Source organism: Petromyzon marinus, chromosome 71, assembly GCF_048934315.1.
Source record: "Petromyzon marinus isolate PM22_M1 ecotype Great Lakes invasive population chromosome 71, UKy_Petmar_22M1.pri1.0, whole genome shotgun sequence".
Lineage (NCBI taxonomy): Eukaryota > Metazoa > Chordata > Hyperoartia > Petromyzontiformes > Petromyzontidae > Petromyzon > Petromyzon marinus.
Window position 1 is genome coordinate 2335929 of NC_133737.1, and position 17447 is coordinate 2353375.

Sequence of the window (17447 nt, forward strand, 5' to 3'; positions counted from 1 at the left end):
TAGGTCTGCAGCGACGGAACGTGCAGCATTAGTCACGAAGTTGTGCGTAAGCGCCATAACAAGGCGCTGTAATCTGACCTGCTACCACGTTCATGGGTCAACTGGGGGCAGCCGAGAGAGAGCGAGGTGCATAGGGGTCGACCAAAGTAAACCCCTGCCCCCACCCCCCCCCCCCCCCGTGACCGGAGACTAACACCCCTGACCCCCCACCTGTCCCTAAGGCCCCTTAAGATAAGACCTTCCAGAAGGTTTTGGGAGGGGGGGGGTCAGAAGGGGAGGGGTGAGCCCGACCTTGGGATAAAAGTCCGGCCCTCTGGACGGGCCGGGGCAGTGTTCACCAACTCAAGCCTGAAGACATCCGAAGACCTGAAGACTGGACCAGCACCCGGGGACCCTCAACCGAGGCTCTTGTTAGAGCCGGGTTGTAGCGGACCGAGGTGGCTCGGACACCCTGGGACCCTCCCCGAGCTCTCGCCAGAGCCGGGTTGTAGCGGACCAGAGGTGAGCTCCCGTACCCTGGCTGTGACGGGTCATCCAGTCTTCCCTTAACGCCGGGCTGAGGGATCCGTGGGTAGCAGAGCGTCATTCATGCGAATATAAATCCCATAACGCAGTATATGTTTGAGCTGCTGCTCCCCGGGTCTGCCTGAGCTGCTGCTCTTTGCGTCTACCTGAGCTGCTGCTCCCCGTGGCTGCCTGAGCTGCTGCTTCCTGGGCCTGCCTGAGCTGCTCCCTGGGTCTGCCTGAGCTGCTGCTTCCTGGGCCTGCCTGAGCTGCTCCCTGGGTCTGCCTGAGCTGCTGCTCCCCGTGGCTGCCTGAGCTGCTCCCTGGGTCTGCCTGAGCTGCTGCTTTCGTGGCCTGCCAAAGTTACTGCTCCACGGGTCTGTCTGTGCTGCTGCTCCCTGCAGCTGCCTAAGTTGCTCCATGGGTCTTCCAGAGCTGCTGCTCCCTGGCTCTACTTGAGCTGCTGCTCTCTGGGTCTACTTGAGCTGCTGCTCCCTGGGCCTGCCTGAGCTGCTGCTCCCTGGGCCTGCCTGAGATGCTGCTCCTTGGGTCTGCCTAAATCCGCTGCTGCCTGGTTTGCTCAGAAACGCTCTCCGTTATCAAGGAGCCGAAGCTTCTGCAGGAAGCCCTCAGACCATCTTAACCCGCTCCTTGAGGTTTTTACCCTTCACCTGCTTGATCAGGTTATTGCCCTGTTCGCAAAGATGTTCCTTGAAAAAAAAGAGTGTTAGGTCACATGCACGCTAGCGTAGCGAATAGCAAAGCACCAAGGTGTGCTTACAAACAGCAAGAACTTGAACGGCTAGTCAACTTCGTGACCTGGAGCTGAACGCCACCACAAACTCAAAAACACGGGCGAGAAGCCGTACATGTGCGACGAGTGTGGCAAGACATTACTCGCGATCGGCCTACCTGTGCGTTTTTCACTTGTGTGTTTAACTGTTGTAGATCTTTGTTATCTTAAAGATGGCAATTCTCCTGCTGTGTATCATACTACTGTCGTTCCCGGCCATATCTAGTGCCACATTCAACTCTACAAACGGCTACCCTCGTTACTTTGCGTCCATACTTGTTGCTCGATTTGCCACTACACCTGCAAATGAAACAGCTCATAGACACTTCTACACTCCATCATTGTATCCTTTTAAACCCTATCTTTGTCCCATTACTTCACCAGGACTCCTTCCAAACTTCATTCTGCTCATAAAAATAACACGATCTGCATTCTGCTGCTATTCGTCCAAGGTTCACCGCTCTTCATCCTATCACAGAAAATACTTGTGGAAAATATTAATTCTACTTTTCTTATTTCTGGGTGGTATTGAGCTTCATCCTAGCCAAAATATAAAGAACTCGTATAATTCTGTAGATTTTTCTGGCAGGAAAGATGTTGGTGTTCTACATGTCAACATCAGAGGGCTTGTGATTAAATTAAGTCAACTAAAACTAGAAGTGGCAAATCTTGACCCGGACATTTTTTGCCTAACAGAAACATTTCTCACTCCTGCCGTCAATGACTTGCAGATTACGATTGACAACTACAACCTTTTTCGGCTTGACCGAGGATCTAAAGGAGGTGGAATTGCCATCTATGTTCGTAATACTATTGCATGTTCACCAACTAACTCCTTGTTAAAAAAATGTTGCTTTGAAGGTTTGGCTCTCAGAATAACTCTTCCAAATAATCAACAGATATTGGTAGTGTGCTGCTATAGACCGCCTATTGGGAAGGATATTGAAGCTGCATCTGCACTGAGAGAGCTTTTTGGGGACCTCCCTAAAGGTGAAATAGTTTTAGTGGGTGAACTAAATTGGAATTTGCTAGACCTGCCGGCCGTGGCCACAAATTTTACAGATAAATTTAACCTGTTTCAATTAATAAATGTCCCCACAAGACCCAACCTAAAAAATCCGGGACAGTCATCTCTGCTTGACGTCCTATTGACAAATGCCCCTCACAATTTCACACTGACTGGTGTTCTGGGTAATAACCTTCGTGATCACTCCTTCATTTTTGGTGTGAGATCATCAGCCAGACCCAAAGCCCCCCCTAAATTGGCTGAGAAGCACTCTATGATACACTTCAGCACTCAGGCATTTAATAATGATGTGCTTCACTCGGATATTGACAAGGTCTGTGATATCCCCAACCTGACAGGCTTGGGAGACCTTCAGGTACACGTTTCTCCAAATTCTTAACAAACATGCTCCGTTGGTTAGATTTAAAACTAAAAGCAACTGCCCACCATGGTTTGATCCTTTGATTACAAAGCTCATGAAAACTAGGGACAAGGCTTGGGCATGTGCTCAGAAAGTAATTTGGTCAATGACTGGCTAGAATACAGGATTTTAAGGAATAGATGCGTAAAAAAAATACGGCATGCAAAACATGCCTATTTTTCCTTCACTCTCCTGGAATCACATGGACATGCCAGGATTTTCTGGAAAACAATCAAATGTATCGAAAAGGCATCCAAAACAGACAATCTGCCCATTGAGCTTAACCGAAATGGGAAATATTTTTCAGATCCCTAAAAAAATAGTTGACAATTTTAACCTTCATTTTTCTGAAGCTGGTAATCTTTTTGATAATGTATTGGGAGTCACCCCTGCTCATGCAAATTCCTACACCTCTGTCCAAACATTAAACGAATTTAGTTTCCAGCCAATCCACGAAAGTAATGTTCTGAAACAACTGTCCTACCTCAAAGGGTCCTCCTCTACCGGAGCAGGCAGTATTCCTGTCTTTGCTCTACTAACTGTTGGTCACCTAATATACAAACCTATCGCGCATATTTTCAACCTGTCCATCAAAGAAGCATCAGTTCCTCTAGAATGGAAACATTCCTATATCAATCCACTTCACAAAGAGGGCCCTAAAGGTGATCCAAATAACTACCGACCTATCTCAATTTTGTCCCCGTTGATGAAAATTTTTGAAAAATTATTGACCTACCAAATTAGCAGTTTCCTGTCCACCAACAATCTACTATATCTAAAACAATCTGGGTTCCGAAAAAAATACAGCACCACATCTGCTGCATTAGACTCTCTGAATCACATTTAAAGTAGCCTTGATAATAAGCAGTACTGTGCCTGTCTTTTTATAGACCTGTCCAAAGCTTTTGATACAGTAGACCACAACACCCTGCTTAGTAAACTAAGTTGCCTCGGTTTTTCCGAAAACGCAGTAAAATGGTTACAAAATTACCTCTTTTCTCGCACCCAAACTGTATTCACAGATGGTTGGAGGTCAAACAGTGTTAAGATAACAAAAGGGGTTCCACAGGGTTCCATCCTCGGCCCCCTTTTGTTCTCTCTTCATGTCAATGACTTGGGCACTGACCTGGATCATTCCAGGGTAAATCTTTTTGCAGATGACACGATACTGATTACTGCTGGCTGCTCTCCGGATGACGTGATTGCTAAGCTACAGGGTGATTTCAACAAACTACAACATCAGCTAGTTGCTCTTAAACTAGTCCTGAATACCTCCAAAACCAAGGTGCTATTCTTCTCACCAGGACTAAAGCAGGAAGTTATTTTTCCCCAAATACATTACTTAAATAATTGTCAAATAGAGCAAGTCAAGATCTATGAGTATCTTGGGGTCATCCTGGATTCAAAACTGAATTTTGAATATCACATTGATTATATTGGTAAAAAGACAAAAATAAAAATTGTTTTTTGTATCGACACAAGCACTGCTTCTCCCCAATGTTCCGTTTGGAATTGATAAAAGCTACCATACTGCCTCTAATTGACTACCGTGACATCGTGTATAAATCAGCCCCAAGTATTGTACTGAAGAAGCTTGATTCCATCTATCACTCGGCCTTAAGATTTACATTGAACTACCCATATAGAACTCACCACTGTGATCTCTACATTGGGTCAAACTTAACATCTCTTAATGTTCGACAGCTTGTGCACCAGATCTTATTTATTCACGAGGTACTTACAAAAAAATCCACAGACTACCTGCTGGATATCCTCTCTGTTTCAAAGAACAAATTTGACCTCAGGTCTTCGCTCATTTACCAACTTCACATTCCCTATTGCCGTACAAAAACTGGAGGAAGGGCCTTTGCTATTTATGCCCCCAGAGTCTGGAATGCTATTGCCAATAAACTGCAACTTGAATCGCTACCAATGAGATCTTCTCTCAAAACTGCTCTAGAGGAGTTGTACACCCCTAGCTGCCACTGCTATTCATTGGCGTAAAATAAAATGTTTCGGATGACGCTGCAAAGTATTATCTGTATTTTGATTTCTCCCTCCTGCCCCCCTTATGTCCCCAACGCCCGTTAACCCCCGGGTCACATGACGTCATCCTGAGCATCCAATCAAATCCTCTTTTACGGCCATTTTGAGCGCTCTGGCCGTTGTGGGGGGGGGGGGGTCGCTTCATCCCCCCTCCTTCCCATTGTCTCTGTGCCTGCGTTCCTCGCCGTTGATTCATCGATAATCCCCTCGCTCCCTCCCACTTAAGTCAACTTCTTATCTGCCTAGGGGCTTTTCCCTCCCACCCCACTGTTTACCCTGCTGCTGGGTACTGGCTGAAGTTCTCATACCCCCTTGTTGTGAATGCTTCATCGCGGCCGGCCTGTAAAGCTCTACGCCCCCCTTTTTGGGGGGGCCGCCATGTAATCCGGTCTGGGGGGCTCAGCCAAATTCCTGGTCCGGGGAAACCGTGGAACGTCCGTGTTAGTGGGGTCCTCGGGTGAAAACCCATCGTACCAGATGATCCCTCCTCGAGACCCTACGGGGGTGCATGCGAGTGTTTAGTAGGGTGTGCGTTCGTGGGGGGGGAGGGGGGGTGCGTGGAGGGGTAGCGTCGACCGAGCTGCTCCGCTGCGGTGGCACCACACAATCTACCAACCCTCGAGGACCTGCACACCTCGAGGAGCATGAGGCGAGCGAGGAAGATTTGTGGCCGATTCCTCCCACCCTGGACACTTCTCTGTGCCAGCTACTCCCCTCCGGCAGAACGCTGCGGTCCATCGGGACCAAAACCTCACGCCACAAAAACAGTTTCTTCCCATCCGCTGGTGGCCTCTTCAACAAGGCCAAGGGCTTACACTGACTTTAACATTGTATCTACAAAATGACACCTTGCCATATTTACACTATGTTATCCTATTTGCATTTTTAGATTGTATCTTACAGCTACTTTATATTCAATATTTATTCAAAATTTTACATACTTTAGCCCCTTGGTGTTAGTTAGACTTTGTACCTTTAGAATAGTTAGACTTGTATACCACTTATTTAAGATTTAAGATTCCTATATGTTGAATGTAAATTCATTGTTTGTGCGAACTTTCATGGCGAATAAAACCCTTTCTGATTTAAACCCTTTCTGATTAAAGTCATGTAAATAGAAAACAAAATAAAGAAAAAATGTGCTTATTTTTATTATTTAAATTGTCAATTCATTTAATTTTTTTCATTAATGTAACATGTTTTTTTTTATTTACCTGACTTTACCGAAAGAACCAAGAATATTAATTCCTGCAGTCACGAAAGTTTTAAGTCAAAATAGAATGCACCTCCACTCCACTCGCCTCAATCTGCGTGGAGGCTTGGCCCCCACACACACAGTGTACACACACACAGTGTACACGTACACACACAGTGTGTACACACAAAGTGCACACACACACTGTGTACGTACACACACACAGTGTGTACACACACACACGGTGTACACACACACAGTATACACAGCATGTACGTACACACACAGTGTACACACAAACAGCATGTACATACACCGTGTGTACACACAGTGTACACACACACAGTGTACACACACCGTGTACATACACAGTGTACTCGTACACACATTGTGTACAAACACACACAGTGTACAAACACACACAGTGTACACACACACACAGTGTACACACACAGCGTGTACGTACACACACAGTGTACACACACAGCATGTACGTACACACAGTGTGTACACACACAGTGTACACACGTACACACAGTGTACGTACGTACACACACACTGTGTGTATGGGAAATGAATCTAAATCAACTTAAAGGCCAACCCTGCTCTGTGACGTCACCACTCAGCATTACCTCATCGGCGTGAAACGCCAGTGGGAGGTGGAACTCGGTAGTGGCGTCATGTCACCAAGGTATTCACCCCACCCCGTCCAAGGCGCCCTTGAGCGTAACGTCACCTCTGCCTGGGCCGCTGCCGTTTTTGGTCAAGTGACGTCATGTCACCTCCTGCTGCCGCGTGACGTCACGAGATAACAGGAAGCTGCTGCTACGCCGTGCACTGAAATCCGAGGTGAGAAATTCTCATCACGGTTGTGGTTGTGGTGGTTGTTGTGGTGGTGGTTGCGGTGGTGGTTGTGGTGGTGGTTATTGTGATTGTTGTGGTGGTGGTTGTGGTAGTTGTTATGGTGGTGGTTGTTGTTGTTGTGGTTGTTGTTGTGGTGGTAGTTGTGGTGGTTGTTGTGGTGGTAGTTGTGGTGATGGTTGTGGTTGTTGTGGTGGTGGTTGTAGTGGTTGTGGTGGTGGTTGTGGTGGTGTTTGTGGTGGTTGTAGTGGTGGTGGTTGTGGTGGTGGTGGTTGTTGTTTACCGAGGTAGAGCCTCGCTCTCTCTCGTAGGGATGTGAATTGAGTAGCAGCGAGCATGGAAGCGATGTCCGGGTTGGAACTTTACAGCGCAGGGCCTAGCCACGTGGGGCCTTGCCTCCTGCCCTCGCCTGATCGCGTTTGCTTCAATTCTCTCGCTAAAGTTGAATTTGTCTTAATACGGCTCGCCACTTTGTCACTTTGTTTTACTTTTAAATATTCACGCTGTTTTTATTTCATGCTTTTTTACCAGGCCAAGCCCGCTTGAGCTGCTGTACCGCTTTTGTTTTCAGAAGCGACCTGCCCACAACACAAGGTGAGGCCCGTCAACAGCGTGGCGGTGTTCACTCTAGACGCGTGGCGGTGTTCACTCTAGATGCGTGGTGGTGTTCACTCTGGACGCGTGGCGGTGTTCACTCTGGACGCGTGGCGGTGTTCACTCTGGACGCGTGGCGGTGTTCACTCTAGACGCGTGGCGGTGTTCACTCTAGACGCGTGGCGGTGTTCACTCTGGACGCGTGGCGGTGTTCACTCTGGACGCGTGGCGGTGTTCACTCTAGACGCGTGGCGGTGTTCACTCTAGACGCGTTGCGGTGTTCACTCTAGACGCGTGGCGGTGTTCACTCTGGACGCGTGGCGGTGTTCACTCTGGACGCGTTGCGGTGTTCACTCTGGACGCGTGGCGGTGTTCACTCTGGGCACGTGGCGGTGTTCACTCTAGACGCGTGGTGGTGTTCACTCTAGACGCATGGCGGTGTTCATTCTAGACGCGTAGCGGTGTTCACTCTGGACGCGTGGCAGTGTTCCCTCTTGACGCACGGCGGTGTTCACTCTTGGCACGCAGCCGTGTTCACTCTGGGCGCGTGGCGGTGTTCACTCGAGACGCGTGGCGGTGTTCACTCTGGGCACACGGCGGTGTTCACTCTACTTGGTGGAGTGAGGAAGCATGAATTCTGAGCAGGTGAAGGTGGCCAGGCGTGGGTCTGGACACACCACCACCTGTGAACCATGCCAGTGTGTGACAGTGATGGAGCCAGTGGGGGTGGGGTGGCACGTGCCCCTCCAACGGTCCGATCGAAATCCCTAATTTCGATCGGACCGTTGGGGTTTATTAATAACTAGCTTCACTACCCGGCATCGCCCGGAACTTGGATTCTTGTCTTGGATAAATTTCAAATTTCATATTCCCTTATCTTTGTTGCAGATTGATGCCACACACTCCATGGTCATTTCCCCCACCCCCCCCCCAAAATACAAAAGTATATTTTAATACTTTTTGCATTGTGTCCCGTCTGGAAGCTACCGACATGCCAAATTTCAAGTGTGTAGCATGTTGGGAAGTATGCTGAACATTTCAAACAGACACAAATTCACAAATTTCCCTTTTATAAATATAGATAAATCAGCATTTTGCGACCCCCACTGCCACCGTGTGGCATATTATTACGTGCCAGGGACTCTCTGAGAGGACAACAGTCCGAGGCCATAATTGGCAATAAGTAACGGTAAAGCAGTTACAAGCGACTCACAGAATTGTGCGCAGTTGCCTATATAGTACACGACTTCCCTGATGGCAAACACCTTCAGCGAGCGCGATGCCGATCATCCGCGTCCAATAAAAAGCATAGGACAAGTCCTTAGTAACAACTCCTTACTAACAACTCCTTACCAACAACTCCTTACTAATAACTCCTTAATAACAACTCCTTACTAACAAACCCTTACTAACAACTCCTTACTTAATAACAACTCCTTACTAACAACTCCTTACTTACTAACAACTCCTTACAAACATCTTCCTTACTTACTAACAACTCCTTACTAACAACTCCTTACTTAAAACTCCCTACTTACTAACAACTATCATTTTAAATTGCTGGAGGGGTTGCCCCTCCCTGCCTGAAAATCCTGGCTCCACCTCTGAGTGTGTGACAGTGTCAAGTTTGTATGTGCAGTAAAGTCTATTAACTCTATTGTGCACGAAGGTTATATCAAAACGGTAGTTTATTTTTGTTTTCCTCTGGAACTCATTGTAAGAATGGAGGCGGGAAGTTATCACAGCACACGTGCAGCTGAAGTTGGAACTGTTCATCCCAGCATTCAAGGACATCTGTGCCTGGCTTCACACCTCTAAGTTGTGATTGAACATTTATTTATGCATTTCTGCATAGCACAAATAGTATTATTTTCCACACCCTTTGCTATGTCAGCTGAATTTAGCTTTCATAAATATTCCTTTTGAAGCCAGACAGCTGAAATTGTGTGCTCGGAGTTTTGGATTAACATTCATTTTGAAGATACGAGGGCTTCCAGGCACGTTTATGACATTTGCCCTCTCATTGTGTGCCATAGCCCGTGTGATGAATTTGGGACACGTTTCCACTAAATCATGAATATATGAATAAGTATAGACATGTAAGTCACGTGTGACTGTATATATGCATTCCTCTGTGCATCGATACTGACGTGTAGATGGTGTGGATATTATTTTTTTCTGTCTGCAGCTGTCACTTCCTCTGCAGAATTTGTCTGATGGAGCAAAGGCACTCAGCGCGGCTCGGCGCAAAAAGGCAACAATGCGACCGGCGTGCAAACAGCACGGATCGTCCTGCACATTTGACACAGCACCAGAGAACTCACACAGGAGAGAACCCCTTCAAGTGCAGTGTGTGTGAGAAGGCGTTTTCACGTTCATCTACTCTTGTAACACACCAGAGAACTCACACGGGAGAGAAACCCTTCAAGTGCAGTGTGTGTGGGATGGCGTTTATACATTCATCTACTCTTGTAATACACCAGAGAACACACACGGGAGAGAAACCCTTCAAGTGCAGTGTGTGTGGGAAGGGGTTTGCACAGTCACCACATCTTCAAAGACACCAGAGAACACACACAGGAGAGAAACCCTTCAAGTGCAGTGTGTGTGGTAAGGCGTTTGCACTTTCATTTACACTTGTAACACACCAGAGAACACACACAGGAGAGAAACCCTTCAAGTGCAGTGTGTGTGGGAAGGTGTTTGCACTTTCATTTACACTTGTAACACACCAGAGAACACACACAGGAGAGAAACCCTTCAAGTGCAGTGTGTGTGGGAAGGCCTTTGCACATTCATCTGCTCTTGTAACACACCAGAGAACACACACAGGAGAGAAACCCTTCAAGTGCAGTGTGTGTGGGACGGCATTTTCAGATTCATCTACTCTTAAAAAACACCAGAGAACTCACACAGGAGATAAACCCTTCAAGTGCAGTGTGTGTGGGAAGGCGTTTGCACTTTCATCTACTCTTGTAAAACACCAGAGAACACACACAGGAGATAAACCCTTCAAGTGCAGTGTGTGTGGGAAGGCATGTGCACAGTCATCTGCTCTTGTAACACACCAGAGAACTCACACAGGAGAGAAACCCTTCAAGTGCAGTGTGTGTGGGAAGGCGTTTGCACGTTCAACACATCTTCAAAGACACCAGAGAACTCAAAAGCATCTGAAGATCCACAAGGAGTGGAGTCTGAAATCAGCTTGTGAAAGTCAAAGTGCCGCAATGAGCCCATCCCTCATGAAACAAGAACCGGAAGAAAATCCCAGCTTGGACACTTTTAAAGGTATCCAGGTGAAATATGAAGAGGTGAAGGTGAAATGTGAAGAAGTGATGGTGAAGAGCGAAGAAGTGAGTGTAAAATGTGAAGATGAAGATTCAACTCCAAAATCGGACCTTCACGTCGATGGAGGCAACGTGAAGCAGGAGGAGAATTCTGACTGCGAGGCAGAGCGAGGCAACTCCCAGCAGTTTGTGGAAGTGGAGGTGTGGGTCGACTTCCTAGACAATACAAAGTCAAATGGAGACCCGGTAGATGTGTAAGCTTGAGACGATGTCGCTCCAATAGATGCACCTTTGTCACAGGCCTTTAATGACAAGAATGAAGTTGAACACTCAATTGCGAGTTTCAACCTGCAGGGTAAGAGCAGCCAGTCTTTGTGGACCTGTGGGTTGGGTAGATCTCTAACCAGGAGCGAGAGCCAATAAGCTCCCAAGCGTTGACTATGTTATAATTGCAATTATATGGTGCTTGCTTAATCACCTCTGGCAATTCGGAGTTTTGCATCGTTTCTCATCTCAAACACTCGAAGAGCACCCCGAAGTAGCAGCTGCCCCTGTGTGGCACAAGGTGGTGGCCCTGCACCGGCCTGCATGTGGACAAGAGCCTGTCAGTATGGGGCGCTGGTTGATGTGTCATCTCAGTTGTGTAGTTAGTAGGTAATGTTTAGAATTAGCTCAATTTTGACCCAGACGCCAGCATGCAATGGCCTACTCGTTTTGATTGGCGCAATAGTAAGTTGTACATACACTGTTAAGCAGACAGTACGTATGTTTTAAAATAGCGTCTTGTTAGTACGATGTAACCTGATGCAGTGTATTTCACTGCAGTAATTCAATTTTGTTAATATGCCTGTCAGTTTAGAATGAATACTTGTCTGATTGTGTGCGTATATGTAACATTTTGTCTATAAGGGTGAAACATTGAATTAGTGATGTTAGGACAAATTGTGTGTTTTGGAAGTAACCTGTACAGAACTCAGGTGAGACTCATTGTTCTTGTGATACAGGTCAAAGGGTACTTTTGTGTTTTCAGGAAGCGTCTGCCTCCAGTCTAGAGCAAGTCATTGTCTTTGAAATAGGGAGCACACTCGAATTATTAATCAGTTACACGTAGAGGAGATACATTCTCTACAACACGAATTATAATTTAGTATTACGTGTTGACGTAGATTTTGTCTAACTAGGTCTAGAAATGCTCCTTGCTGATTAACGTCTGGATGTCCGAAACTATCGGTTGAAGCAGCCCGGCTGCTTTTGAGACGCTGTGCACCAATAAGAGCCCACAGGTGGCTTGCACTGAATCAATGATGCACTCTCAGAAGGCTGTGCTAGTTATAGTTTTTGTAAAACATTCCTTTGTTTTGTGGAGAGATCGATAAATGAAAGATGTCGTGTCTGCTGATCTGCGTCATACCAAGGAAGTAATTTTAAGTGCACATTTGAAATTCATTTTTGGTGCAGATTTGTATTCGGTTACAAGGCAGAGCACATCTAGTAGATACATTCTCCACAACAACACTCATGAGAATTTTGCATGACGTCTTATATGTTGGTGAACTAGGACTATAAATGCTCCTTGCTGATTAACGTCTGGATGTTCACAACCAAGGGTTGAAGCAAGCCTGACCGCCTGCGGCGCCCCTCACAACCATTTACAGCATGGGGCCAGGAAAGTCACTAAGCAAACTGCACACGAACGACGCCTCCACGCAAGCACCTGATGCTCCGTTTTGAAGTTTTAAAATGAAACAGTTTTAATTTGATTATGTTTTGAATTCGATAATTGTATTTCTTCATTAAAAGCTTATCTCATTTTACATCTGGAAGACTTATTTGAAAACGACATTTGGTATGAATTTTCTCTCGTCGTTAAGTAGATGGCCTTGCCGGGGGTTCGGTTCGATGCGGACTTTCACCTGGTTGGGATCGCGGTGATCGAGATGAGGCGACAGAGCTGGCCGTGCGAGAAGACCGCCGTCTGCAGATCGATTCCAACGCGATCGAACGTCTGTCCTTGCGCCTCCGTCGTTCATGCAGGGGGCGCGTAGGTTTGCAGCGCCCCTTGCACGAAAACGACGGAACGTGCAGCGTTAGTCACGAAGTTGTGCGTAAGCGCCATAACAAGGCGCTGTCAGCTGACCTGCCACCACGTTCACGGGTCAACAGGGGGCAGCCGAGAGCGAGAGAGTGAGGTGCGTAGGGGTCGACCAAAGTAAACCCCTGCCCCCCCCCCCCCGTGACCGGAGACTAACACCCCTGACCCCCCCACCCGTCCCTAAGGCCCATTAAGATAAGACCTTCCAGAAGGTTCTGGGAGGGGGGGGTTGTCAGGAGGGGAGGGGTGAGCCCGACCTGGGGATAAAAGTCCGGCCCTCTGGATGGGCCGGGCAGTGTTCACCAACTCAAGCCTGAAGACATCCGAAGACCTGAAGACTTTACCAGCACCCGGGGACCCTCAACCGAGGCTCTTGTTAGAGCCGGGTTGTAGCGGACCGAGGTGGCTCGGACACCCGGGGACCCTCCCCGAGCTCTCGCCAGAGCCGGGTTGTAGCGGACGAGAGGTGAGCTCCCGTACCCTGGCTGGGACGGGTGGTCCAGTCTTCCCTTAACGCCGGGCTAAGGGACCCGTGGGTAGCAGAGCTTCATTCATGCGAATAGAAATCTCATAACGCAGTATATGTTTGAGCTGCTGCTCCCTGGGTCTGCCTGAGCTGCTCCCCGTGGCTGCCTGAGCTGCTCCCTGCATCTGCCCGAGCTGCTGCTCCCTGAGTCTACCAAAGCTACTTCTCCACGGGTCTGTCTGTGCTGCTTCTCCCTACAGCTGCCTAAGCTGCTCCATGGGTCTACCAGAGCTGCTGCTCCCTGGCTCTACTTGAGCTGCTGCTCCCTGGGCCTGCCTGAGCTGCTGCTCCCTGGGCCTGCCTGAGCTGCTGCTCCCTGGGCCTGCCTGAGCTGCTGCTCCCTGGGCCTGCCTGAGCTGCTGCTCCCTGGGCCTGCCTGAGATGCTGCTCCTTGGGTCTGCCTAAATCTGCTGCTGCCTGGTTTGCTCAGAAACACTCTCCGTTATCAAGGAGCTGAAGCTTCTGCAGGAAGCCCTCGACCATCTTAACACGCTCCTTGAGGTTTTTACCCTTCACCTGCTTGATCAGGTTATTGCCCTGTTCACGAAGATGTTCCTTGAAAAAAAGAGTGTTAGGTCACATGCACGCTAGCGTAGCGAAATAGCAACGCACCAAGGTGTGCTTACAAACAGCAAGAACTTGAATGGCTAGTCATCTTCGTGACCTGGAGTTGACCGCCACCACAAACTCAAGCACACGGGCGAGAAGCCGTACATGTGCGACGAGTGCGGCAAGACATTACTCGCGCTCGGCCTACCTGTGCGTATTTCACTTGTGTGTTTAACTGTTGTGGATCTTTGTTATCTTAAAGATGGCAATTCTCTTGCTGTGTATCTTACTACTGTCGTTCCCGGCCATATCTAGTGCCACAATCAACTCTACAAACGGCTACCCTCGTTACTTTGCATCCATACTTGTTGCTCGAGTTGCCACTACACCTGCAAATGAAACAGCTCATAGACACTTCTACACTCCATCATTGTATCCTTTTAAACCCTATCTTTGTCCCATTACTTCACCAGCACTCCTTCCAAACTTCATTCTGCTCATAAAAATAACACGATCTGCGTGCTGCTGCTATTCGTCCAAGGTTCACCGCTCTTCATCCTTTCACAGAAAATACTTGAGCAAACTATTAATTCTACTTTTCTTATTTCTGGGTGGTATTGAGCTTCATCCTGGCCCAAATATAAAGAACTCGTATAATTATGTAGATTTTTCTGTCAGGAAAAGTGTTGGTGTTCTACATGTCAACATCAGAGGACTTGTGATTAAATTAAGTCAACTAAAACTAGAAGTGGCAAATCTTGACCCGGACATTTTTTTCCTAACAGAAACATTTCTCACTCCTGCCGTCAATGACTTGCAGATTACGATTGACAACTACAACCTTTTTCGACTTGACCGAGGATCTAAAGGAGGTGGAATTGCCATCTATGTTCGTAATACTATTGCATGTTCACCAGCTCACTCCTTGTTTAAAAAATGTTGCTTTGAAGGTTTGGCTCTCAGAATAACTCTTCCAAATAATCAACAGATATTGGTAGTGTGCTGCTATAGACCGCCTATTGGGAAGGATGTTGAAGCTGCATCTGCACTGAGAGAGCTTGTTTGGGGCCTCCCTAAAGGTGAAATAGTTTTAGTGGGTGATCTAAATTGGAATTGGCTAAACCCGCCGGCCGTGGCCACACATTTTACAGATGAATTTACCCTGTTTCAATTAATAAATGTCCCCACAAGACCCAACCTAAAAAATCCGGGACAGTCATCTCTGCTTGACGTCCTATTGACAAATGCCCCTCACAATTTCACACTGACTGGTGTTCTGGGTAATAACCTTAGTGATCACTCCTTCATTTTTGGTGTGAGATCATCAGCCAGACCCAAAGTCCCCCATAAATTGGTTGAGAAGCACTCTATGATACTCTTCAGCACTCAGGCATTTACTAATGATGTGCTTTACTCGGATATTGACAAGGTCTGTGATATCCCCAACCCGACAGGCTTGGGAGACCTTCAGGTACACGTTTCTCCAAATTCTTAACAAACATGCTCCGTTGGTTAGATTTAAAACTAAAACCAACCGCCCACCATGGTTTGATCTTTTGATTACAAAGCTCATTAAAACTAGGGACAAGGCTTGGGCATGTGCTCAGAAAGTAATTTGGTCAATGACTGGCTAGAATACAGGATTTTAATTTAATAAATGCGTCAAAAAAATATGGCATGCAAAAAATGCCCATTTTTCCTCCACTCTCCTGGAATCACATGGAAATGCCAGGATTTTCTGGAAAACAATGTATCGAAAAGACATCCAAAACAGACAATCTGCCCGTTGAGCTTAACCGAAATGGGGAATATTTTTCAGATCCCAAAAAAATAGTTGACAATTTTAACCTTCATTTTTCTGAAGCTGGTAATCTTTTTGATAATGTATTGCGAGTCACCCCTGCTCATGCAAATTCCTACACCCCTGTCCAAACATTGAACGAATTTAGTTTCCAGCCAATCCACGAAAGTAATTTTCTGAAACAACTGTCCAACCTCAAAGGGTCCTCCTCTACCGGAGCAGATAGTATTTCTGTCTTTGCTCTACTAACTGTTGGTCACCTAATATACAAACCTATAGCCCATATTTTCAACCTGTCCATGAAAGAAGCATCAGTTCCTCTAGAATGAAAACATTCCTATGTCCGTCCACTTCACAAAGGGGACCCTAAAGATGATCCAAATAACTACCGACCTATCTCAATTTTGTCCCCGTTGATGAAAATTTTAGAAAAAATTTTGACCTACCAAATTAGCAGTTTCCTGTCCACCAACAATCTACTACATCTAAACAATCTGGGTTCCGAAAAAAATACAGCACCACATCTGCTGCATTAGACTCTCTGAATCACATTTACAGTAGCCTTGATAATAAGCAGTACTGTGCCTTCTATTCTAGATTTAAAGCTTTCGTGACTGCTAGGATCCATACTCTTTGGTTCTATTGGGTAAAGTCACGTAGGTGAAAATAAAATAACAAGAAATCACGACGTTTCGGCCACAACACAAGCGGCCTTCATCAGGTGAAGGGACGAGACTGTCTGGAGGACAGCGCTGGAGTGAGAGAAGCCACGCTTAGATCACGACCTTTAAGCTGTGTGAGAAGAAAAACACAAAGCGCCTTGACAAAGGAATAAGCATATAATTTAGCATTGAAATGGCTCATTGAAAAGTTAAAGTATACGATTTGTTCATGAAGCAATTCAGATCTACAAACACAGACACAATTTCAACCGAGAGGATGGTTTCAAATTAAGCAACCATTGGAAAGATGTTCTAAATCGAACTAAACATTAAACTAATTTCAATGGTACAGTATATTTTTTCAAGTAGTGGTACCCCAAATTTTTGCAGCTCTTATAAATTCCCTTTTCACACCATCAATAGGTAGTTTATAGTTTATTGTAAAAATTCGGTCACAGTCCTTGTGATCACTCTTACATTGCAATTATGGCTTTATTTTTTGGTGATTTGGAAAACGTTTTTTGGTTTGAACATGTTTGTTTTGTTGTAGTACGGAGTTAGACTGATGGCCTTAATCTGAGTTTTTGTGGTTGTTGTTGTTTGACTTGCATCCCACTGGGATTTTTTGCACACAGCGTTGCTGTACGGTGCTTTTTTCAGGAATATTTTTACCGTTTTTTTTTCCCATGGATTTTCTGTTTGCACAGTCACATAGTCACTTTAAGATGTTTTTTTTGTTTGTGTTTTTTTTTGTTTGTTGTGGTTGCACCCGATTCAAGAGCCGGATGGCTCACAGGGCTATACCAAAATAAACTGAACTGAAACTGAACTGAACTGAGTGTGCAGGCTGCGATAGAAGGAAGGCTGTCACTCCCGTAGGCTATCTGGTGGAAGGGGCCGTACCACTTCGTGTTACAGTAGTGTGTAGAGCCGAGTTCGAAAGAGTTATAATAAACGCGTTGCCTCAACCAGACGTCTCCGTGTGGTTAGTTAAGGACACAACACTTAAAAGAGAATAGCCAGTGGGTTTTCAAAGTACCTTCATCTTACAGAAATCAATTTCGCGTGAGCCCACCGCATTAAAACGATGCTCAGCTGAGCGGGGCGAGC

The 17447-nt window shown here is 46.5% G+C and overlaps 1 protein-coding gene across 1 annotated transcript; it reads left to right on the forward strand.

Annotated features, from left to right (window-relative positions):
- Positions 1-6538: 6538 nt before the first annotated feature.
- LOC142906841 (uncharacterized) lies at positions 6539-12521 on the forward strand. Its single transcript, XM_076055488.1, has 3 exons — positions 6539-6814; positions 7358-7420; positions 9609-12521. Exon 3 carries the CDS (start codon positions 9637-9639, stop codon positions 10963-10965), a length of 1329 nt encoding a protein of 442 aa, XP_075911603.1. The 5' UTR covers positions 6539-6814; positions 7358-7420; positions 9609-9636; the 3' UTR covers positions 10966-12521.
- Positions 12522-17447: the final 4926 nt, after the last annotated feature.